General features: G+C 46.5%; 1 protein-coding gene across 3 annotated transcripts in view; it reads left to right on the plus strand.

The window, feature by feature from the left end:
- The window catches only part of Klhl2 (kelch like family member 2), a 110,335-nt gene that overhangs the window by 15,474 nt on the left and 70,509 nt on the right, over positions 1-24,352 (plus strand). For 2 of the 3 annotated variants that reach the window (XM_040742232.1, XM_005075185.4), the window contains exons 2-4: positions 755-880; positions 13,155-13,261; positions 24,133-24,254. In XM_040742232.1, coding sequence (XP_040598166.1) covers positions 755-880; positions 13,155-13,261; positions 24,133-24,254 — 355 coding nt within the window. Of the gene's footprint in view, positions 1-754; positions 881-13,154; positions 13,262-24,132; positions 24,255-24,352 lie in introns of those variants that run through there. The other variant, XM_040742233.1, reaches the window with a different exon arrangement.

The following is a 24,352-nucleotide window of genomic DNA, read 5'->3' on the forward strand; positions in this document are numbered from 1 at the left end:
CTTTAGTTAACTTGATTAATCTTTCTAGTGTAGGCCCACAAATATGTAGACTATGGGTTTTTGCAGAGAGAGCAAATTTGAACCAGATTTTATATCTGAAGTTTGCAAGCAAACAAACTGCATGCACACATGCGCACGCTCGCACACACACACACACACACATACACGCATGCACGTGTGCACACCTTTGTGTGTGGATATGACTATAGGTTGGTTGTAAAAGCAAGTTTGTAAACAAGCAAACTGCACCCACACATATATGTGTAGATATAACTATAGGTTGGTTGTAAAAGCAAGTTTGTAAACAAGCAAACTGCACCCACACATATATGTGTAGATATGACTATAGGTTGGTTGTAAAAGCAAGTTTGTAAACAAGCAAACTGCACCCACACATATATGTGTAGATATGACTATAGGTTGGTTGTAAAAACAAGTTGATTTCCAACAGAGATTATTTTGCAGTGTTTTTGTTTGTGGCGATCTGCTAAGCTTTTTCCTCTGAATCTTCCTTGTTTCTATTTGACAGATCTTTGACACCAGGAAGATAATTACCCACTTCTTGTTGAAACCATAGTGATCGTTCTGAATTGTGTATTACTCTCCGTTGAGGGCAGCCTTCTCCTCCTAACTGAGCAGGGGAGGGAGGGAGGCATTCAGTTTGTCTCTTGTAGCTTGACAAGCCGGAACTAAATTATCCTTAATGAGATCTTTGTCTCTTTTTTTTTCTTTTTGTTCTTTTCTCTGTGTACAGATGCACAAAGCAGGGTCATCAGAAGCCTCTCGATTCAAAAGATGATAACCCTGAAAAACCCTGCCCGGTGACGGTGAACCCCTGGCACATGAAGAAAGCCTTTAAAGTCATGAACGAGCTGAGAAGGTAGTGACACTCCGATGCATATGTCGCCATCAGTCTTTCTCTTTTCTTCTTCATTATCTGTAGGGAATGCACTATCCCCCCCCGCTATTGTTCTAATACAGAGAGCATCCAAACCTTTCCAGCAAGGATTTTAAAGGAAGAAAGGAGATCAGGCATGCAGATGATGGGGCCTCCTCTGTGCAGTAGCGTCTAGTCATGTGGCTACTGTGAGTTCAAGTGTTCTCTAAGAAAAGGTACACAGTGACTCTCCAAGGAAAATATTTAATTTCTTTCCCTTTCTTCCCTCCATTCTTTTGTTTTAATTTTAGTTTTAGTTTTTTTTTTAATTTTAGTGTTTTTGAAATAAGGTCTTGTGCATTCCAGGGTGAGGATGACCTTGAACTCCCGATCCTCCACTTGCCACCAAGTGCTGGATGACAGGCGTGTGCCACCACCATGCCCTGCTTACAAAATACCTTTTAATGTTTCAAATACTAATATGTTAAAATGATACATTAACAGCTATTGTGTATTTGCGTGTGCGTGCGTGTGCATGCGTGTGCGTGTGTGTGTGTGTGTGTGTGTGTGTGTGTGTGTGTGTATGTGTGTGTGGCCCCCCCCATGGGACAGTTAGAAGATAGCTTGTGGGAGTCAGTTTTCTTCTATCATGTGGGTGACCTCAAGTCTTCAGCATTGCTAACAAGTGCCTTTATCCTCTGAGCCTGGATGTAGGGAGTCTTTCCCTGTCCTATCAGCTAGCTGCCAAATCACTTATTAATTACGACAGCCTGGCCGATAGCTTAGGCTTGCTTCTGACTAGCTCTTACAGCTTAAATGAGCCCATTTCTCTTGATTTACTTTCTGCCTCTTGGCTTTATTACCTGTAATCTTCACTGTCCATGCTGCTTTCCCACTTTCTCCATCTCTGGCTGGTGACCCCCATCCTTCTTCCCAGCGTCCCCCTGCGCCTGGAAATCCGGCCTAGCTATTGGCCACTAAGCTTTTGATTGAACCAATCAGAGTGATACGTCTTCACAGTGTACAAAGAGATTATTCCATAGCACCTGGACGTGGGGCTTTAAGTGGAATGTTTTTATTGAAATTGATCCTGTTGTTTTTCTAAATTTTTTAATATGATTGCTGGAAGATAGTCACTTGCATTATATTTCCATTAATTAATGCTGATGAAAGGCTTCTAATTCCAGCCATATAGAATGTGGAAGGGATGCTTTTACACAGGACAATAAGTAACTTGTTTTGGTGGTGGTAATTGTGGTTGTTGGGACAGTACCTGCTCATTGCTAAGGTGATTCCCTCGTTGCTAAGGTGATTCTCATATATGATAAGGGTCATTGCCATTCCCTGGGCCATCTTACTGCATACCCAAAGTCATAGCAAGGACTCAACAGTCTGAGGCTGGAGGATTTCAGGTTTAAGCCAGTGTAGCTTGTATAGAGAGATCTGGTTAAATATAACAAAGAGCAAATGTTTGATGATAAGTGTAACATTAGAAGCTGGTTAAATAGGGTCTGGAGAGATTGGTCAGCAGTTAAAAGCACTTACTGCTCTAGAAGACCCACGTTGGGTTCCCAGCACTTACCACTGTGGCTTTGAATAATCCATAACTATAGTTCCATGGGATCCAATGCCATCTTTTGACCTCTTTGGGCATCAGACATGCTGTAGCGTATACATATACACTCAGGCAACACAATCACACATAAAATAAATAACCCTTAAAAAAAACAAAAAAGATAGGTTTTTAGCAGGATCACTCTCCACCCCTCACCCCCACCCCCAACTCCTGAGGGGCACAGTTGCCTTGGCTTCCTTCTCTATCTTGGTCTCTGGACATGATTCACTACACCACAGGAACGCGATACCTGCTGTTCCTTCCCCGAGGCAAGTGACCACATTCCGAGAAAACTGACTTTCTCAAAAGCCTTTGGCTTGGAGTCTTTGCTTTATCATAGGATTATTGAACCCTGTCCATCCCGACCTGTTGTGGGCGTGGCCTTGTTCATTGTGATGCATTTCATGAGCTAATGTGACCAGCCAGTGGTTGTTGCTGCTCTCCAGACAGAGGAGAGCTTTGAGTAGTTTCAGTTGGCTGCTGGTCTGTAACCCAAATTGCTCTGATTTCACTCAGCGGTAGTATTCTTAAGATGAACGGTATTGCTGGGGAGATGGCTTTGTGGGTGAAGTGCTTGCTGGGCCAGAATGAGGCCCTGCATTTGGAACCCCAGAGTCCACATCAGTAGCCTGGAGCATTAGCACAGGCCCGTTGTTATCCCAGCCATTCAGAGGCAGAGGCGGGGAGGCCCTGGGGTCCATGGAGTCATGGCTTCAGCCAGTCAGCAAGCCTCATTGAGAGACCCAGTCTGAAAGGACAAGCGGAGAGCGGTTGAGGAAGAGGCTTGAGGTCGACCTTTGACCTCCACACATTTGCATGCGTGCACACACAGGCGCATGCGAGCATACACAGACGCATGCGTGAATGCCCGTGCATATAGACTCCGACACAAAAGGAGTGAGCAGCACAGCTAGGAAATGGATAAACTTACTGAGGCAAAAGAAGAATTGTGTGCAAAAGTCCAAGAAGCAAGATGGCAGACTTGGGTTTTGTGGGAGCATTACAACCTTAAAAAAAAAACTCATCCTTGAGCAGTGTGATACTGAAGGCTTTTCATCTTTAATCCCAGTGCTGGGGAGACAGAGGCAGGAGGATCTCTGAGTTTAAGGGTAGCCTCGGCTACATAGTGAGTTCCAAGGCTACAAGGTGAGACTCAGTCCCGCCCCACCCCCCCCAAAAAAAAGTCATCGTCACTTCTATCTTTTGTAGCCAATTTGTGTAACTCTTTGAAAAATACAAACAAAAGAAACGTGAAGAGGCTTTTTATTGTATAGCTGAAAGTCACTAATTACTTCCCTTCCTTGCATCAGCTTCCTGTTGCCCAGGAAACGGCAGCCCGGGGTGGTTTCCTGACTTCTGGGAAGGGAGAACTTCCCTGTTCTCACAGCTCCGCATGGCTTCCATTGGCCTTTAGCCCTGTGGCTCTAGCCTCACTGTGGGGGTGGAGGTGGGGGTGGGAGGGGCTAGCTTCACTGTGGGGGTGGGGGTGGGGGTGGGAGGGGCTAGCTTCACTGTGGGAGTGGGGGTGGGGGTGGGAGGGGCTAGCTTCACTGTGGGAGTGGGGAGAGGGGAATCACAGTCTGCACCAGGGACGGCTTTTGTGAACTTTTGGCAGGTGGGAGCAAAGTCACTTTAATGAGCCACTCGTGTAAGGTCCAGATGGATGTGCCCATATCTGTCCCCAGATAGAGGTAGGAGGACAGGAGCTCTATGAGAGGGGTTTAACTGAAGACAGACCCTGAATGTGGGTGGTACCATTTCATGGACTATGGTCCTGGAAAAAGCCATCTGAGTGCCAGTATCCCTTCTCTCTGCTTCCTGAACTGCCCAGATGTGACTTAAGGCCCTGCCACCTTGCCATCGACAACTCTTACCCAAATACATCTTTTCTCCCAGGGTTCTCACATAGGGTCAGAGACAGAGACAGCTGGGACAGGTGGAGCTTAGATAAGGTGAATAAAGACTTTGTTGGTGCTGGCACTTTGAGACAAGGGTGAGATGTCAGAGAAAGACAGAATCCTGGTAGGCTGGGATTTGGACCGGGGGCCCTGATGATTTCTGAGAAACCAAGGTAAGATCAGGGATTTGGGAGGGACAAGTTGTCAGAGCTCCAAGAGGCCGCCTCTAGTATAGCACAGATTGTCCGGTAAGAAATGTAGCCTTGAGCTTCACTTTTCCCAAGTGCAAGCGGAGGGGTGTTGGCTTGAAACCCGAGTGTGGTCAGAATCAAACAGTGCATCCTTACACATTGTCTGTTGTGCTGTACGTGGGTGTAGGAGGAGTCAAAAACGTAGCAGGTGTTGTCGGTACCTTTTTTCAGTGTGAGATAGGGTCTCACTCTGTAGCCTTGGCTAGTCTGGAACTTACTGTGTAGATCAGGCTGGCCTCTAACTCAACAGAGATGTCCTTGTCTCTACCTCCCAAGAGCTTCAATTAAAGGCCTTTGTTTTCTAACCTGCCCAGCTTTTTTTTTTTTTTTTTTGAGACAGTTCTTAAGTATCCCTGATCTCCTTGAACTCACTGTGCAGCTAAGGATGACTGAACTCCTCATCCTCCTGCCTGTGCCCTCCAAGTGCTAGAGTCCCAGCCTGCAGCTCCGTATCCAGTTCAGACCTTTTACTGAGGAATTTAGATCATCAGCTCTTTAGAGATAAAAGAACTGTAACAAAAAGGGCAGAATTTTATCTTTAAAAGAAATTAAAGGAACAGCTTATTTTTAGGACATGCTACTACCTGAGCTTACAAAATTTGCAGTGGTTCTTACTGGGGTGTGGGCAGTTGGGCAGGCAGTCTCTTAGTTTTATTTAGAAGGAATATAATTTTGACCCTTAAATTATGTGTAGGGGTCAAATGTGTTCTGTAAGGATAAGCTGATTCTCCTGTATGTCTTACACGACCCATGGATAGTTAGTTATTCACCAGTAGTAGTGGTTTATATATGGTGGAATAAGAACAGAAAACTAGAATCTTCCTCTTAAAGGGATGATGGTCACTCCTTTCCCACACTGTACCCCAGGATTGACACAGCATGAACCCCTCTTCCTCCTAGGATCCCACGATCTATGTTGCACCTGTGAACAGTTGAACATTCCTATGTGGTTTTTCATACTGTGTTACTTAGAGGCCCAGGCAAGTGGGTTTACCAGTGAACTCAAGCAAGGCTGCCTTGGTTTTCATCAATTTCTCTCAGTATTTTTAGTGAGATTTTAGGAAAAAAATCACATAGGCTGTTTCTGTTCTAGTATTTTTTATGTGGTAGAATGTTCTCAGGACCTTCCGGCTCTGTGCACTACAGTGGAATACAAGGTCTTTCTGGAAGGACAGAACAGTCAGGAAGCCCTTCAGCTCTTCCAGATGTATTTATGTAAGAAAGATTAAGAGACAGCTTAGAGTATGGGCAGAATTAACCAGCAGTATTCTGTAGGGTCTCATAAGCATTGGTGGTTGATTTCTTTTTAATGGGCTTTATTGAGCAGGGAAAGGATCATTAAACTCTTCTAGAATGTGAAGAATGGACAGTTGAAAATAACTTCACTAAAACAACCTTCTCTCTTTCCTCCTTCTCTCTGAAGTGCTGGAAACCCAAGAGGCATGAATTACCTACCCCACTGCCCGAGTTTGCCCTTGGTAGTCTCAAAGCCAGAAGTCAGATACTATTAGCTCGCCTCTTTCTCTTTAGATCAATAATTGCACCATCTCTCCAGCCCACAGCCCACCGATTTGTGTACTTGTTTTATTTAAGCGTGTGTGTGTGTGTGTGTGTGTGTGTGTGTGTGTGTGTGTGTGTGTGTGTGCGCGCGCGCCTGTGAGAGTTTATGTGCACTGCACACATGGAGCTGCCCATGGAGGCCAGAAGAGGGCATTAGGCCTCTGGAACTGAAGTTACAGGTTGCTGTGAGTGCTTAAGGTGACTGTTTGGGACAGAACCCATGTCCTCTAAAACAGCAGTAAGTCACTAGGTGCTCTTAACTGCTGAACCATCTCTCCAGCACCCCCCCTCCCCCGCGCCGCCCCCTTAGAGACAGGGTTTTACCATGGCTAAGGCTGGTCTGGAAGTCTTTAGTTTTTTAAGCCATGATTCTCCTGCCTCAGTTTCCCAAGTTCTGGGTTTATAGGACTGCAGTGCCATCTGTATTTCACCATGTTTTAAAAACCAAACTTGTAATAAGGTGTCCTGTGTGTGTGTTCTGCAGGCTGTGCCCTGTAACAGGTCTTACTTACTTATTTCAGACTCTCCCTCTCTCTTGACTCTGCTGTTTCCCCTCAGAGAGGCAGTGGCCTCCTCTGCTCCTCGCCTCTCCCATGCTTTTCCTCTTTCTAGCATTCCCTTTCACTTACTCAGAAATAAATCCTCTTCTGCTCAAGAGTGGCCAAGTCTCCTTGCAAGTCCCCGAATCTGAAGACGTCCCTTCCCCACAGACGCAGAGTTCATGCTTTCCGCAGGGTATCTTTGTGGCTCTGCTAATTTTCCACTGCAGTCTATCCGAAAGGAAGGATAGATTCTCTATTCTGGGACCCATTACTAGTTTAAAGCAGTTTCTAAATGGTTGGCTGTGACCAGCCTTTCTCTTGAGTTCCCCCGTGGACTGTTGCCTCTTCCTGTGTGTTTGAAAGTCTCTCTCAGGAGGTGTAAATCTCCTGAGGGGTTGAGTGCTCCCAGAGCTTTTAGCACACTGCTGAGTCTTGTCAAGCCCAGGACCTCCGTTTTTTCTTAAGTTTAGCTGCGACAGGAATTCGCTCTTTAAGAAGAAAAGGGAGTATAATGGTGACACATGTTGTGTATGGTCGGTTCTTTGAGGTCATTGACATTTTCGCCAGAGTGTGTCTGCCTTGCCTGGTAGTTGACATTGTCAGTCTTGGATGTGGTTAAATCTGACTAATTGAAATCAGTGGGGACTCCAACCAGGACATCTTTGTGGCTCTGCTAATTTTTCACCATCTGAAGTCTATCTGAAAGGAACGGTAGATTCTCTATTCTGGGATCCATTACCAGTTTTAAGCAGTTTCTAAATCGTTGACTGTGACCGGCTAGCTTCTAAGTTCTCTGGTGGACTGTCGCAGGGGGTGGTAACCTGGTTTCCTCTGGTTCTCTGGTAGACTGTTGCGTTGGCAGTAACCAGGTTCCCTCTAGGTTCTCTGGTGGACTGTCGCAGTGGCAGAAACTGGCTTTCCCTGGTGAACTTGAGTCTGGGGAAGTAATTCAGTTGGTTAAGTGCGGAGGATGGGAGTCTGATCCCCAAAGTCCATATAAAAAAGCCAGCGTAGTGGTGTATGCCTGTGACCCCAGTGCTGTAGACAGGTGGGTCTTTGGGACTTACTGGCTAGCCAGCCTGATCTACTTGATGAGCTTCAGGCTAGTGAGAGATCCCATCTCCCAAAACAAATGTGGATGGCACCAGAATGACACCTGAGGTTTCCCTCTGGCCTGTACACATACGTATGAACCCACAGATGGTGGGTGATGCAAGCGCGTGTGCGCGCGCGCGCACACACACACACACACACACACACACACACACACACACACACACACACCCCTGGTGTACAGATGAACACAACTGCACCCACACATGTATGTAGGCATACACAAAGAGCTCACCTCCTCATCCCACCTCCCTAGGGCCCGACCCTGGCTCACAGGGCCATGTCCCTCTCTGGGTCCTGCTCTTGCCTGCTCTCTGCTTCCTTTCCTGACCTTGGCTTCTTCCCTTGAGCCTCTTTCTTCTAACCTTGCGCTGCTCTCGGCTGCTGAAGCAACCAGACTTTGGTGTGCATGGACTCTTGACAGCCTTCCTCACCAGCCTGGCATCTTCCTCACCAGACTTGCTCCACGTGGCAGGAGGTGCCCCGAGCCTTTCCCTGGCACCTGTGAGAGAGGGGACAGACTCTTATCCTTTTCCTGCTGCCCTTGCTTCCAGTAACAAGTCATTTTTTTTCCATGTGACAACTAATTATTTTTGACATCTCCCAGTTGGACGGCTCTTTAAGACACTGCATTTTAAAAGCAGTGATAAGTTTTCTGCCCTTAGGAACTCATTCATTTTATATCACAAAGCCAAATGATGTCTTAATGCATTCAGGTAGGTTTCATCATTTTCAAAGTTTTTCTCTTTTCTTTTTCCTAAGAAAGGCCAGTTTTTATGATACTGTTTCATTTAGAATAGTGACCCTTTAATACAGTTCCTCAGGGTGTGGTGACCCTCAACCATAAAATTATTTTTGTTGCCACTTCCTAATTGTAATCTTGCTACTGTTATGAATCATAATGTAAATATCGCTCTCCAACCCCTGTGGGGTCACGACCCTCAGATTGAGAACCACTGTTAGATGAGTAAGTCCCCTCCCTAGTGTTTCATCTTACATAAGATCTAAAATCTGTAGTCTCTTTCTGGGTTTGACTTGTTTTCATAGTTGGCTCTGGCCTCTTCCTAGACACGGCGGGCTTCCTTTCTGGTACAGTCTCTGTCTGTGCCCCTTTGTATCTGTCTTTTGAGGCAAGGTCTGTTTGCACTGGCCTTTCACTGACCTTGACATCCTCCTGCCTCTACCTCCCAGGAGCTGGTGTTACAGGTGTGAGTCACCATGCAGGCACTCGTGCAGGTTTTGTTTTGTTTGTTTATCATGATCTATTTCCTTGTGTGTCTCCCCACTCACCTCTGCAGTCCTCACTGGCACGACATTGTCCTTTCTTGTGGTAAGCAGACAGCCTATGGCATCTGGCAGGCACCGTTGCAGTGACTGAGGAACGAAGGGATGCAGTTTAGGGTCAATAACAACTTTAATTCTTTATTTTGAAGTCCCTTTCTGTCTTCAGTCTATTTTCTTATTAGGTTAAAAATACTAAGAACACAAACGGAGAAGTCTAAAAGACAGGGAATGAGCTGCTAAAAATGTCCCATTTTTAGTGCCAGACTTTGCATCCTCAGGTGTCTACACATCCAAGCCATTTGACCTGTAAGAAAGCACCTTTAGGAAGAGGCGAGGGGTGTGGGGCTGGAGAGACGGATGGCGCCCAACACGAAGAGTGTTTGCAGGTTTTACAGAAGGGCCTCTGGGTCCTACGCCCACACAGGCCGTTCACACCTGCTCTAACTCCAGTTCCAGGGGATCTGACTTGTGGCCTCTGTGGGCCCTGCACACCCTGGCATATGCTCACACAGATACGTATACACACGTAAGCATACATGCAGGAGGCGTGTAGTCACACAGACAGACAGACACACACACCCCACACGGGGCATACACTCAGACACACGCACGCATGGGGTATATACCTACATGCACACACAAATAATGAATATTGAGGAAAAAAGAGGACGAGGCCACAGTCTGTGAATGCTGACATGTATTTATTGCACACTCAACAATACTGATTAAACAGGTGGTCAGGTCTTGGTTTAAAAATAAGTTACCGCTTGACACAAAAGAACAACAACAAAAAACAGATCTAAAAGCAACTTCCCGCAACCTTACCCAGGGTGTGCCTGTGTAATATTTTGTTAATGTTTTGGCCCTATTACTTACCTGACATCAGTTAATGAGCCAGTCAGGCCAAGCTCATTATGCAGCAGCCGGCAGGTGTTGTGCTGGAAGGGTTGGATCAATGAGTGATTGTAACTGAAGCCGAGCGTAATTAATTATGTGGTTTTTGAGGTATTTGAGTGTAATGCTACTTAAGATCCATCTCTAAATGAGCACAGGAGGAGGGAATCCTGACACAAGGAAAACAAGATGCCCTTGGCCCGGGTTTGACTGGAGTTCAGATGCCCTGCTCACTCCACAAGAGGCAAGTTGGCCCTCTTAGGGAGAGAGTCTGTCACCCTCCTGCCCCCTCCTGCTCCGCTCATAGCCGTCTTTCTGCCCACTGTTCTTGGGTCACAGTTCCCCACTGTCCTTTGAGGGTAATCTTTCCACAGTTTACACTGTTTGTATGCTCGGATTGTCTTGTTCCTTCCCGACGGAGCCAACTCTTGTTTGCTTACTTAGAGGCAGTCTCACTGTGTCTCCCAAGAGGCCTGTCTGGAACTTGTCATCCTCCTGCCTCAGTTTCTTGAGTGTTGGGTTTACAGGTATAAACTACCCTGCTCAGCATCCCTGGTGCCTTTATGATGGCATTTTCCACTCTGGTAAAACCGTCCTTTTGCTGGTTGTCTTAAGGGCAGAGATGTCCTTGAAGTGCTTTGCTGAGAGAGTATGCACTTGATTTGATTTTCTTGTAAATATTTGTAGAGGTGTTCCAGTTGAGCCTTTTATGGGCTACATAACTTGTTGACTTGGGTGTGGTGATGTATAAATCACCTATAACCCTAGGGTTTGGAGATGTACATCTGTAACCCTATCATGTGTGAAATGAACGCTGGATCAACAAGACTTTAAGACCGGCCTGGGCTGTATATAGCGAGCCAGTGTTTGCGGTTATGGAGCTACAACACTTCACAACGATCCAAGCCAAGGGCTAAGGATGTAAATGAAGACAAAGACAGCGCCTCATTCTTACAAGGAGAATGGCGTTTATTTTAACAAGAGTGGAGCCTTCTATACCAGTGGCAGGCGTGGTGGAAAACCACCAAGGTCAGAAGCCTACGTTCCCAGGACCCTCCCGCAAAGGGTGGGCCAAAACCAGGAATTAGCATTTAGACAATAAGGATGGACAGAAAACAGGAACTTGCATGCAGGCCTTACTAGGAGGAGGGGACAGAGGTGTTTTGCTAGAAGCTCCTAGTTAACAAACAGGTCAGCAGACCCCCATGGGGGAAGGATGCAACAGCTATATAGAGATTTTGGTTCCAGACTGGGCTACGGAAGGGTTCGAGACCAGTTTGTTTTGTTCAGACTTTCAGAAGTCTTGTAAGTACCGTCCTTAGGTGATTGCATAGTGGAGAGGAGGCACTGGACTCATGCTCTCTGGGTTTGCATATTGATGCAGGTCCCAGGGGACTGTGGGGGCGTGTAGGCAGGTTGGCCTATGTGGGCATGAAGCAGAGGCTAGACCCCTAGCTCTCATACACACTGGGCAGTACTTTATCACCAAGCTGCACCCCTAACCTGGGCTGTTCTCTTTTGTCCTTGGTTTCCTCAGCAGTACACTGTGGGGCATCTGAGTAAGAACTGCCGTGCTGACTGGAATGGGCCATGCAGGAGAAGGTCTTCCCTGGGCTTCTACTCTTTTCATGCTGGCTTACCTGTGGGCCCTGGCATTCAGAAAACAGGGTTTTTAATTCTCTGTGCTGGTGGTAGACTTTGTCATTGTCCCCCTGATCTGGAGGAATTCCAAATGAGCGCCTTTAATGGCGCTAATATGAGACCTTCCGATGCCTCATTCGCTATCCTGCGCTCTTAAGTTGGCCCCACCCACAAGCCACCCTTCAGTCCAAGTGACGCTGCAGGCTTGCCAAGAATTAGGCATGGAACGTATCTAGAACCGGGTTGCTCCTTTTTCCCGGAGTTTCTCCTAAACTAAAGAGAGTAAGTGGCAGCCAGCTTCCAAAAAAAGTTTGGTGTGGGCCTGAAGGAGCTACTTCATAAGCACATGAAACACCGCAAGGATTTGCTTAAGCTCCTAAGAGCACTTGTGAGCCCACAGGAAGTTAACAGCAGGCTCCACTTGAGGGAAAGAGGCTGAGGTACTGAGAAGGTACTGAGGTACTGAGGCGTGAGAAGTGTGAGCTGCGCTCCATACAGACTCACCTTCACTGGAGTATTTGTGGAGACCATGGGCGCCTCACGTCTGTTCTTGTCTTTCACAAGATGAATGCCAGCAAGGTGGGCTTGGGCTTTGAATCCTTCCTGCTGGTTCTAGAATAACTATCAGAAACTTTTTGTTTGTTTGTTTGCTTTGTTTTGTTTTGAGACGGACTTTTTCCATGTAACAGCCCTGGCTGTCCTGGAACTTGCCTTGTAGACCAGGCTGACCTCGAACTCATAGAGATCTGCCTGCCTCTCCCCAAGTGCTGGGACTATAGGCATGTGCCACCACCACCCAGCTTAGTCACTTTTTTTTTTTTAATTATACAGAGAATGTAGTATCATGTAAGCACCTAAAAACCACTCACCACACATTCTAAAGGGAATTAAAGTGGCTGTTTTATGTAAGTATGATAGCTGAAGAATGGCTTGCTTTAATGCTTACAAAATGCTTTTCAGTTTTGTTACTGGTAATATAGTTTGGTAAAAATGGTCCAGGTTAAGCTTTGCATAACAAAATGACTATAAGCAGCCAGTATAATTGAAAATAACTTCATCTTTGGGTGGGTGTCCAGGGTCTTGTTGAGTATCTTTTTTAATTTGGCAGGAGGAGGTATTTGGCTCAGGTCGCTTGCCCTCCTCATTATTCTGAACCACCACTGTGGTTTCTGTTCTTACTGAGCTGTGTCTCCTTACTAGGTCTTCCTCCCTAGCTCCTTGCAGGGAGAGAAATCCGTCAAGTTTGGACAGGTCTCTGAAACGCGCGGGCCCTGGTGCGCTGGGCCTTCATTTAATACACTGCTTTCCATGTCCTTATGTTTACAGATGCGGTTAGAAGGGAAGGGCTTTCTTTAATGTCAGCAAGACCCCAAGAAAAAGAAAGTTTTTTTGTTTCTTTTACAGCAGCAGTTTTGCGTAGAATAGTGAGTCATGCTACTATTGGAGGCGTTCACACTCTCTTTTTCTCCCTGGGAACAGCCAGAATTTGCTGTGTGATGTCACGATCGTGGCAGAGGACGTGGAGATCCCGGCGCACAGGGTGGTGCTGGCAGCCTGCAGCCCTTACTTCCACGCCATGTTTACAGGTACGGGATGGTATTTTAGTTTCTGACGTGTCTTCAGACCTGGGCCTTTTCCAGGCTGACCTCTGTTGCCAACATTTTGGTCATGTGAAGTAAGGCAGCGTCCCGGTCCAGTGTGAATTCACGGGCGTTTGCACTGCACCGCTGCCTTCAGTAAGCACGCACATGCCGTGATTAGTCATGTGTGCTCGGCCTTGCCGCTGCAAGTGTGCATTGACGTGTTTCCCCTCAGTTTGCTCTCCTGCATTTACAGCAGCATCGGGACCCTTACATTACTGTTGATTTGTTTTTTTGTGGTGCTAAAGGAAAGGCATTTCTACCACTTTGTATTTTTTCCAAATGTCTTTCATGTTTGCTTTATCCAGTATTTATAGTAAAGTGTTTTGGAAATCTGAGAAAAAGGCTGATGCATCCATAAGCTTAGGTTTTACTTCGGCATGTATAAACATGTATAGAATGTTGTTAGCACTTTTGGAAAAGAACTAATGTATGTTGAAGCCTCACTAAAAAACAAAACAAAAGAAGCAGCGTGGAGCTAGGGTGGAGCTCAGTGGTTCAGCTCTTAATCTAGCGTGTATAGACCCTGGGTTCAGTCCTCAGCACAGCCAGAGGTAAAGCAAGAGGAGGGGAAGGGAGGGAACAGGAGGGGAGTGGAGGAGAGAAAAGGGGAGGGGAAGAGAGGGGAGGGGAGAGAGGGGAAACATGGGTAGTTCTCTTACAAAGGACACCTAAATTGTGAATAGGTCCAAACCCTGTGTAAACTGAATATTTTTTGTATTTATGTATGTACCCATAAAGTTTAACTCACAAATTCAGCAAAGAGTAACAACATTGACTCAGAGTAAATCGGATAATGAAAACATGCTATGATAAAATAGCCAGCATCACGATTTTTGTGCTTAAGAAGTATTATTTAATAGAATAAGGACCACATGGACCTAAGGCCCACAATACCTTGATAGTCTATTGATACTCCAGCTAGCTAGGAGTGACTGATGGCTGTGCTGAGGACTGAACCCAGGGTCTATACACGCTAGATTAAGAGCTGAACCACTGAGCTCCACCCTAGCTCCACGCTTATACTGTGTGGCTGTGCTGAATAGAGAGATGATTCTGGCCCCAGGTGTGACAAAGGCAGGATGCCTCTGAGAACAGTATCTAGTTTAAAACTCAGGAACTTTATTTCTAGAACCTTCCATTTAATGTGCTTGGATGATGGTTGACCATGAGTAGCCAAAACTGCAAAAACTGTTAAGGGGGGGACTAAGTGTAACATTGTACAAAGAAGCGCATTATCTGGTCAGTGAGTTTAGTCTCAGTGTTTTGGTACACCAAATACAAAGTACACGGTAGGAATGCCAAAGATAACGGTTTAAAGTGGTGCATACCTTTAATCCTAGCAGGAAGTGGCAGGTGGATCTCTGCACCTTCCAGGCCAGCCTGGTCTACGTTAAGTCTAGGATAGTCAGGGCTGTGTGAGAACCTGTCTGGGGAAAAAAAATGTTGTTCATAGTTTAGAGACTCTTGAGTGTTTCCTGTGTCAAGAAAGACACAAACAGTGTAACTGTTGTTCAACTGGGGAGATGAGAGGAGCCTAATTTAAATGTAGAAACATGGTGCCACCCAGTGATCCAAATGGTGGGGCAGCATTGAGAGGCAGTTTCCTGTGCTTGCAGCGGATTTGCCCAGATGAGCATGGGCCAGGCAGAGGGAGCGGGCGTAGGGGAAACACTGTGTGTCCTAGCAGTGGAGGAGAACAGAGCCTATTGCTCTGCTCTTTCTAAGCAGCGTTTAGTCATCTGGAATGGAGGAAGGAAAGCAGAGGGTTGTGAGCCACGTCAGGGAAGTATCAGAGGGTGCTGTCAGTCGGGCCTGTGAAACATCAGTACTAACGAGGTAAGGGGAGCACGTTCCCATGTGCCGACTTTCACTTTGGTCTTTTGGCTTATATCATATTTATTATCCTGGGTGCTGTTCTGGAGAGGGCCTTGGCTTATGTGAGCACTCCACTGGCCATGCAGCAGTAAAGACCCCGTGCCTTCTGTGTGACCAGTCTTCAGGGGACACAACCTTGGAGACTGACTTGAATGATCTTCATGTCACTTTTTCCATCTGGAAAATAGGACAATAGTACTGCTCACATCTCGGAGTTCTGTAAAGATTGGAGGAGGTCGTGCATGTGAATTTCTTAGTGCTCCTTTTGACCAGGATAAGATGCTCAATCTAGCTGGGTGTGGTGGTGCACAGCTGTAATCCCAGCAGCTGGAGGGTGGAGGAGACAGGAGAGGCAGGAGATCAACGTCATTCACTGGCTTCTTAGTCAATTTGAGGCAAGTCTGGGATACAGGAGATCGTGGTTTTTTTTGCTTTGTTATGTTTTAAAAAAAAAAACGTGTGTGTGTGTGTGTGTGTGTGTGTGTACATTGTTTGTGGTGTTTATAGTAATTAAAGAAGTGGTCATGGATTTGAGAAGGAACAGGAGGAACAGAGGAGGGTTTAGATTATGGAGAAGGAGGGTGGAAATATAGGATTCATGTATGAAATTCTCAAAAATGATTTTTTAAAAAGTTAAAGCCAAACCAAAAACCAAGAGAAATGGCCCAGCTAATGATGGCAGTAAGTATCACAGTCATAATCTAAATTTCGTTATACTGCATAAGAATAGGAGACTGAACAAACCTTAGGCTAGACATTTAGTTTTTCCCTTTAAAAAACTATTAGTATTATAAATTGTTCAAAATAAGGGGTTTCACTGTAACATTCCATGCATGCACATGACACACCACAATCTTGTTCACCCTCTAATGCCTTATCTCCCCTCCCCTCAGCTCCCCCTACCTTCTGTGTAATTATTCCTCTTCATAGCCTCTTTCTTTCCTTCCTTCCTCCCTCCCTCCCTCCCTCCCTCCCTCCCTCCCTCCCTCCCTCCCTCCCTCCCTCCCTCCCTCCCTCCCTCCCTTCCTCCCTTCCCTATGTTTCACATAGCACAATCTGGCTTTGAACTCACCATGTAGTTGAGGATTCATAGACATTTTCTTTAATAATTTTTTTATTCTCTATAGAGTATGAAAAATGTAGTTATTAACTTAGCCCGACCGGGGATGCACAGTAGCATGGGAGCCTGTGCCTAGGAGTTTGAGACAGTATGGCCAACATCGCAAGGCTCTGTCTCCAGGGGAAAACATTATATTTATTTAGTTTTCCATGTATGTGTGTGACCCCCGTGTGAGTTTCTGTGCACCATCTGTGTATAGGAGCTTGCAGCAGCCAGAAGAACAGCTAACAGCATCCAGGATAATAATGTAAATGTCGAAGTTGCGTGCGTGGCTCCGTTTGTTGAAGGTTCATGCTTTGATGCGTCAGGAAATTGGGGGTGTTCCATTTGCTCACAGACTTGGAGGACCATGGAGATGAACAAAGTAGACGAGTTCCTGTTCTTACGATTCTAGTGGGAGAGGAGGCTGGGTTAGGAAGGGAATAAACCTGTTTAGGAAAGAGCTCTGCTGTCTGTCTGTGGCTGCTGGGAGGAAAATGAGACAGGAAAGAACCTGAGTTAGAATGCCTGCGGCTTGGAGTGACAGAAAATGTCACTCAAGCTGGGTCCAATAGTGAGGAGGAGGCACCAGGCATAGCTGATCTTCTGCCTGAGAACTTTATTAGAGACCTGCTTCCTTTTGTCTCTGCCTGTTACCATCAACAGGTACCTCCAGGTTGGTCCCCTGGAATGCAGGGTGTCTCTAAGAGTGGACCCAGCTCCTTAGAGAGGGAGGGACATTTTCTCCTGTAATAAGCCTTTGCCACAAGTTATCCTAATGAGACTAAAGCTGTAAGTACATACATTTGCCACATTTGCCGTAGAGTCCTGAAGAACAAGGGTGGCGTGTTTATCCATGACCACTACTGTGACTGACTGGTGTGGCCTCTGGAGTCGCCTTGTCAGGCTGACATTGCCAGCAGCATCACCGGAGCCCATACTAAGAGAGCACACGTCAGTGATGGTTATTGTCAGTGGCAAGTGAACTTGATGGAACTCTTCAATTAAATGTGATTTTCAGCTTGTTCTTAATTTCTTATCTGTCATTGATTTCTTAGGGTGTCAGTATAATCAATGCTTCAGTGTTATGTTTTTGTTTTTCAAGTACCTCTTATTTATAAATAAAGTTGAAATTGGAATAACAGACTTCCTTTTGTGTAGTAGATTATAGTATAGTTTATCCTAAACCTATTCACATTTTTCCTTTTAGATTTTCTTTTATTATTATTATTGTTATTATTATTATTATTATTATTATTATTTGTTTGTTTGTTTTTACGAGACAGGGTTTCTCTGTATTGTTTTGGAGGCTGTCGGTCCAGCCTGGCCTTGAACTCACAGAGATCCGCCTGCCTCTGTCTCCTGAGTGCTGGGATTAAAGGCGTGCGCCACCACAGCCTGGCTTTATTATTTTTTTAAATAATTGAAATAGAGTTCTATCACTTTCTTTGCCCCTTTTCTTCCCTCCAACCCCTCCCAGTACTCTGTTCCGAATCCTTCCTATGTTTCAGGGCTGACCACTCTGCATTGTCCAGCCGATAAGGGGACTCATCCCTAGAGAGAGGCTAATTTTCTGTCTCTCAGCAGTCATTCATTGTCTTTTGTTCTGGTCTGGGACCCCGCAGAGATTCTACCTTTTGTATTAATCTGTCCATCGGCTTTGCTGTTGTTCTGACCTTGTTTATGTGGCCATTCCTAGGAGAGACTTTCTCCCAGCAGACTTCTGGGTTTTCCTGCTCTTCTGGGATGTTCAGTGAGCCGTAGATGTGATGTGGATGTGTCTGCAGGAGCCAGGCCCCTCCTGATCCCTTGCTCTCCACATTGTGTCTGGTTGTGGTTTTCTGTAACGGTCTTCATTTGTCTTAAAGAAAGGCTTCTGTTGATGAGGGGTGGTAGGCCACTTAACCATGAAAGGTGCTTTCACACATGTAGGTTTTATTGTTGTTTTTAGGTACGTGTACATACGTATCTATGTGGGTTTGTGCACACGAGTTCAGTGCCCACAGAAGCCAGAATGGCGCACTGGATCCCCTGGGCCTGAAGTTATAGACGGTTGTTAAGTTACCAGCGTGGGTGCCAGGAACCTAATTCCAAGTCGTTTGCAGAACCAGTGTGTATGCACTCCTAACCTCTGAGCCATCTCTCCAGCCCTCCGTTCACTTTTAATTTACCTCATTCAGAACACATAAATGAAGCTACCTGTTAGTGCAGGGCTGGAGTGCTGCTGGAAGGCTCTTGACGGAAACATTTTTAGTTTTTCAACGTGGATGATTTCATTTTTAAAAAATGAAATAGATGATGTGTTATTTGTTGATGGATTTATGTAATCCAGTTTACAGTGTAGAGTGTATATCTAATAAGTGTTGAAGTCCTTCTCAGCACTCACGATCAAGATAAACATTTTATGCTATGCAAATATGTATGCCTCATTTTTAGTTGGCATGCTTATTTTTCTCCCTTAGTTATCAATTCATGCAACCAGTATTGGGCTTTTACCAGGCACTGTGGAGGTATTGGACTAAGAGAGACTTCATCTGTGCCGTTGGGGAGCCCAAAAGAGCTAGGGAAAGAGTTGATGATGGCAGAGGGGATGCATGGGATACCCAACCCGTATCCAGGGTGAGAGACCAACCCAGCTGTGGGCCACCAGCAGATAATGCATCTTGGAGAGGTTCCGGTGATATCCTAACGACTGTGGAGATTGGGGGCGGGGAAGGGGTGCAGAGCCCAGGATTGGGAGTATGGAGCCCAGTAGGACAAGGTTCAGCTCAGATATCAAGGTAAGAAATTGTTTGGTCTGTGTGGAAAACTATAAACAGTTCCCTATTAGCATGCTTTATGTCTGGAAGTGAGAGAAAATGAGTTAGGTAGTAAATTAGAGGCTGACTGTGGAAGGATTTGCACACTTGGCCAAGGAGTAAGGGGCCGAATTTGAACACAGTAGCCCTATGTGTCAATTTAGCACCAGAGAAAAGATTAGCTTTGGACAGTTGTCGAGTTTGGTCCCCAGTGTCTGTGTTGTGTGACACATGACTGCCTGTAGCTCCAGCTCTAGGGAATCCAAAAATCCTTTATGACCCTGAGGATACCCATACTTATGTACACACACCCATACACAGACCCATGTAGGTACAATTGGGAAAAAAATGGGGGTTTGCTACGAAGGTCTCCCAAAGATGACAGGGCTCCTATGGTACAGCAATAAGAGGATGAAGAGGTAGGGGGATAAATTAGAGGTCTAACTAAGGCTAGTTCATTCTACAGGCTTTGGTGGATAATGAAAAGAAAACCATGCAAGGTGACAGTTCTCAGGTGTTTAGCACAAGCATCTATGTGGAGATTTTAATATAGTCCTTGAGTTAACCTTGCATAACTTGGTCCATCAGGGGTATGCAAAGTTGTGATATAGGAAGAGCTGTAGAGTACCATTAAATAGCTCCCCTGCCCCTGAAGATTTATTTGGTTTTGGTTTTTTTTTTTTTTTTTGGTGTGTGTGTGTGTGTGTGTGTAAGTGCTTGTCTGCATGTATGTGTATCACATGTGTGCTTGGTGCCCATGGAGGCCAGGAGAGGCTGTTGGGGTCTCTGGAACTGGAGTTACAGATAGCTGTGAGCTACCATGTGGGAGCCAGGCACTGAGCCCAGGTCTCTCTAAGAGCAGGCAGCGTGCCTGCCTGTGAGTACATTAGTAGGGACCCACGTGTGCTATGTGTCTGTGCGTGTGGTCTCGGCTCTCCTTCTTCCATGTAGGTCTCAGGGATCCAGCCCAGCTCACCAGCAAGCAGCTCATGCATGGAGCCATCTTGGTGGCCTGTGATAGCTTATAAAATTCGTTACCAAACAAATCTCAGAAAGCCACACTGTTTAAACATATGCCCTATAATGTAGCGAAGGGCAGTAACTAAGATAGCCATGGAACACCTAGGTTCGGGTATGAATAGCTTTCCTTCTTCCTCGTGCTTTGATTATTGGAATTTTTAATTTATTAATGCATTCAGTGGCAAGCTTTTCGTTTTTGCTACCTTTTTTTTTTTTACTGTAGATTAAGAATGATAAAAATAAAGATCAAGGCATTTTTAAAAGCAGTATATAATTGAGGTTGACTTTGTTGGAAGCAGATGAATTTTCTGGGGAGATAATCTTTGAAAAATGACACATAGGAAAAGCTGTGACTTAGCAAAGGGCCTCTATAAAAACATAATAGTAAAAACTGCCTGGTATAGAACTATTTTTTATAGTCATATACATAAATTATTAAGAGATTCGGTTTTGTCTAAGATAACTCATGCTGAAATCTGGGATCGAGGTGCATAGCTTTCTGCGTACATTGCTACAAGCTCTTTAGGGTTTTGCAAATTCCAGGGACACTGTGGATGGGGCAAGGTATTTACTGCTGAAGGCATTTATCTGAAATCTGATTTGGAGGGGTAGTGGAGAGATTGCTTAGTTGGTAATGTGCTTGCCCCTAACCCATGTATAAAAGCGAAACGTAACCAGTAAGAGCCAGAGGTAGGGAAACCCAGAGCCAAAGAGTGTCTTCCTGGTTCATCAGGACGAATGCACTCATGAACTCACAGGCACTGTAGTTGCTTGCACTAACTCTGTACAGGATGAAGGCGGTGAACATTCTAACACGGTAGGAAGAGGCTCATGAGCCCTCACTGAGAAGCTGAGAAGCTGCGGACAGCCCATGAATTCCGTAGGAGGGAGAGTCAGTTTTCTTTATGGGCGTGCCCTCGTGTACACCCAGAAGTATATGGGCAGCATAAACTGGAGTCCGTGGGTTATTAAGTTAAAAAAAAGAAAAGAGAGGGCGTGCTGTTGAGAGTAGGGAGGTCAGGGTGGATCTGGGACGAGTTAAGGGAAGAGTGGATATGACGAGAATATCTCCAGGGCTGGAGCGATGGCTCAGTGGCTGCTCTTCTAGAGGACCGCATTCAGTTCCCAGCGCCCACATGACAGCTCACAACCAGCCGGCTGTCATTCTGATTCTGGGGGATCCAGCACTCTCTTCTGGCCTCTGATAGCATCGGGCATGGTCTTGGTGCAAAGACTTACATACAGGCAAAACACCCGCACACATCAAAAAGATACCTAAATTACATCTAAAAAGTGGCATCGTATGAAACTCTTCAATCACTTATAAAAATATCTATAGTTTGAAAACCAGACATGGCAGTGTATGCTTACAGTCCCAGTACTGGGAAGGTGGAGCAGGTAGCCAGCCAGCTTAGCCCAGTGGGTGAGCTGCAGGCCAATGACAGGCCCTGTGTCAAAGGCGATCATTCCTAAGATACTCAGGAAGCTGACCTCTGCCCCCACCCCCACCCCCCACCCCTGTAAGTAGGAATCAGTGCCTTAACTTCTGGCACTTACTTGGCTTCAGATTATATAAACCCCAGAGATCCACGAGACAAGGGGAGGAGGGGAACATGGAGGAAGGCATTATATGTGCAGTTGAATTGATTTTCCGTATTCCTCCATTCCTTTTAAAGGTGGGGGCACAGAAACAATCCTGTTCCTCCCTTCTCTTGGGGTGCCCGCTTTGGTACCACGGATGGATGCTTCCCCTTGGGGGGGTGACAGGGTACACTTTGAGATAGTTCAACCCTGAGAACAGCTTCTGTCTGAGCTCTTGTCAGGCCATCTCCAGAGGAACATGCAGTGAAATGTCGATGGCTGCCATTATCCCCCCCCATCCTACACCCCCCCCAGGGCTTCTGCGTGCAAAGGAATCTTGTAAAATTATGGATTCCGATAGGCCTTCCTAATAGTTTCTGGCGCCAGCAGTGCACTGTGTCTGAAACAGAACCGAGCTTTCGAGAGATCTTGAGTCCGTTATTTTTACTAATGTGAGATGCAGGGTTGGAGTGAAGGTGATGGATGGTGGCACAGCTGTCCAGAGTTTTAGCCCCAGAACCTAGTGAATTCTGGAACAAAATTCTTCCTCTGAGGGTCCTTCCTTCCTGGGCTCGCTTTTAGCTTAATAACAGGATCTCTCTGTCTCTGTCTCTGTCTCTGTTTCCCTCCCTCTCTCTCCCTCTCTCCCTCCCTCTCTCCCTCTCTCTCCCTCTCTATCTCTCTCCCTCTCCCTCCCGCTCTATCTCCCTCCCTCTCTCTCCCTCTCCCTCCTCCCTCTCTCCTCCTTCTCTCCCCCTCTCTCCCCCTCTCTCTCCCCCTCTCTCTCCCTCTCCCTCTTCCTCTCTCTCTCCCTCTCCCTCTCCCTCTGCCTCTCCCTCTTCCTCTCTCTCTCCCCCCTCCCTCCCTCTCTCCCCCTCTCTCCCCCTCTCTCCCTCTCTCTCCCCCTCTCTCCCCCTCTCCTTCTCTCTCTCCCCCTCTCTCCCCCTCTCCGTCTCTCCCTCTCCCTCTCTCCCTCTCCCTCCTCCCTCTCTCTCCCTCTCTCCCTCTCCCTTTCTCTCCCTCTCTCCCTCTCTCTCTCCCCCTCTCCCTCTCCCCCTCTCTCCCCCTCTCTCCCTCTCCCTCCCTTTCTCCCCCTCTCTCCCTCTCTATCTCTCTCTCCATCCCAGAGACTAGAATGTCAAACTTGGCACACATGCACTCTATAGCTGAACTACCCCTCTAGTCCTTTTCTGCTTTGGGTTTTGAGACAGGGCCTCACTGCATTGCCTGGACTGGCCTTGAACTCCTTGTCATTCAGGTGGGCTGTGGACTTGTGATCTTGCCTCAGTCCTGAGTGGCTGATCATGCGCCTGCGTCACCAGGCCTAGCTAGTTAACCACCTTCGTCACCATGTAACTGCCTGCATCTCCTTGTTCCTGGGTTGTTAGGTGTTGCCCTGTTGCTCACACAGAGGGCAGCAGACCGTAGTAACTTGTGCCGCTGCTGCTAAAACGACTTGAGGATGAGGGGACTGCAGATGGCAAGTAGGAGCTGAGCTTAGATGACCTCTATAGTGATCCTTTGACTAACCTCAGCAGCTTGTGTGATTGGCCTTTCACTGCGCTCCTACATGAGGGTTGCGACTTCTTGCAAAAAGTCAGGGTCTCCATGTCTGGCCCAGGCCCTGGGCAGGTGTCTCTGTGCTCTTTGAAGGGAAGATGCTAAGTAAGTCTTTTTCAGAGTGTGGTCTTTGCCATCAGCCAACGATGGTAGCTTTGTTACTGTTAGAGATGGGATCAGAAATCCGTAAGGAGGGATCTGGAGAGATGACTCATCAGTTAAGGTGGCTTGCGGTTCTTCTAAAGGACCAAGGTCAGGTCACAGCACCTACATTGGGTGGCTCAAAACTGCCGTAAGTACACTGCAGGGGATCTGATGCTCTCTTCTGGATCCTGCACTCGTGTGTGTACACACACACGCACACACACACTAAACAAACAAATACAAGTTGTAGAAAAATTAAAAATAAGATCCCAGCTGGGCGATAGTGGCACACACCTTTAATCCAGCACTGGGGACACAGAGGCAGGTAGATCTTAGAGTTGAAGGCCACCTTGGTCTACAGAGGTAGTTCTAGGACAGCCAGACTACACAGAGAAACCCTGTTTCCAACCAAACGAAACCACAGCAGCAACAACAACCCAAGCTGAAAGGACTCCATCAAGGAACCTTGCTCAGCAGCATGGCCAGCGTTGGATGCAGTTCATGCAGCTGGGTGCCGGGCACCTTCATTCTTCCGGTGTTATCTTCAGGCTCAGGCGTCAAGCTGAAGTAGTGTATGGTTTGCTCAGGACTCCTTTTAGACTGAGGCCTACAACAGTGTCAAATCCTGTTGCCTGCCCAGTCGAGTGAGTGGCGGGAAGATGGTCCAGCCTGTCTTGATGTTGGTATTTCCACAGCAGTCTCCTGTGGTAACTTCACTTCATTCCTTGGTGTTTTAGGTGAGATGAGTGAGAGCCGAGCAAAGAGAGTTCGAATAAAAGAGGTCGACGGCTGGACCCTGAAGATGTTAATTGATTATGTTTACACCGCAGAGATTCAGGTCACAGAAGAAAATGTACAGGTAAGAGCAGGTGTTGCACACCGCTTAGCTTGTATGTGGGCAGTTTTTCTAGTCCCAAACCACGTTCCCACACAGCGCGCCGCTCGTGCCAACAGTAA

Source organism: Mesocricetus auratus, unplaced genomic scaffold (genome assembly GCF_017639785.1).
Source record: "Mesocricetus auratus isolate SY011 unplaced genomic scaffold, BCM_Maur_2.0 Super-Scaffold_6731, whole genome shotgun sequence".
NCBI lineage: Eukaryota > Metazoa > Chordata > Mammalia > Rodentia > Cricetidae > Mesocricetus > Mesocricetus auratus.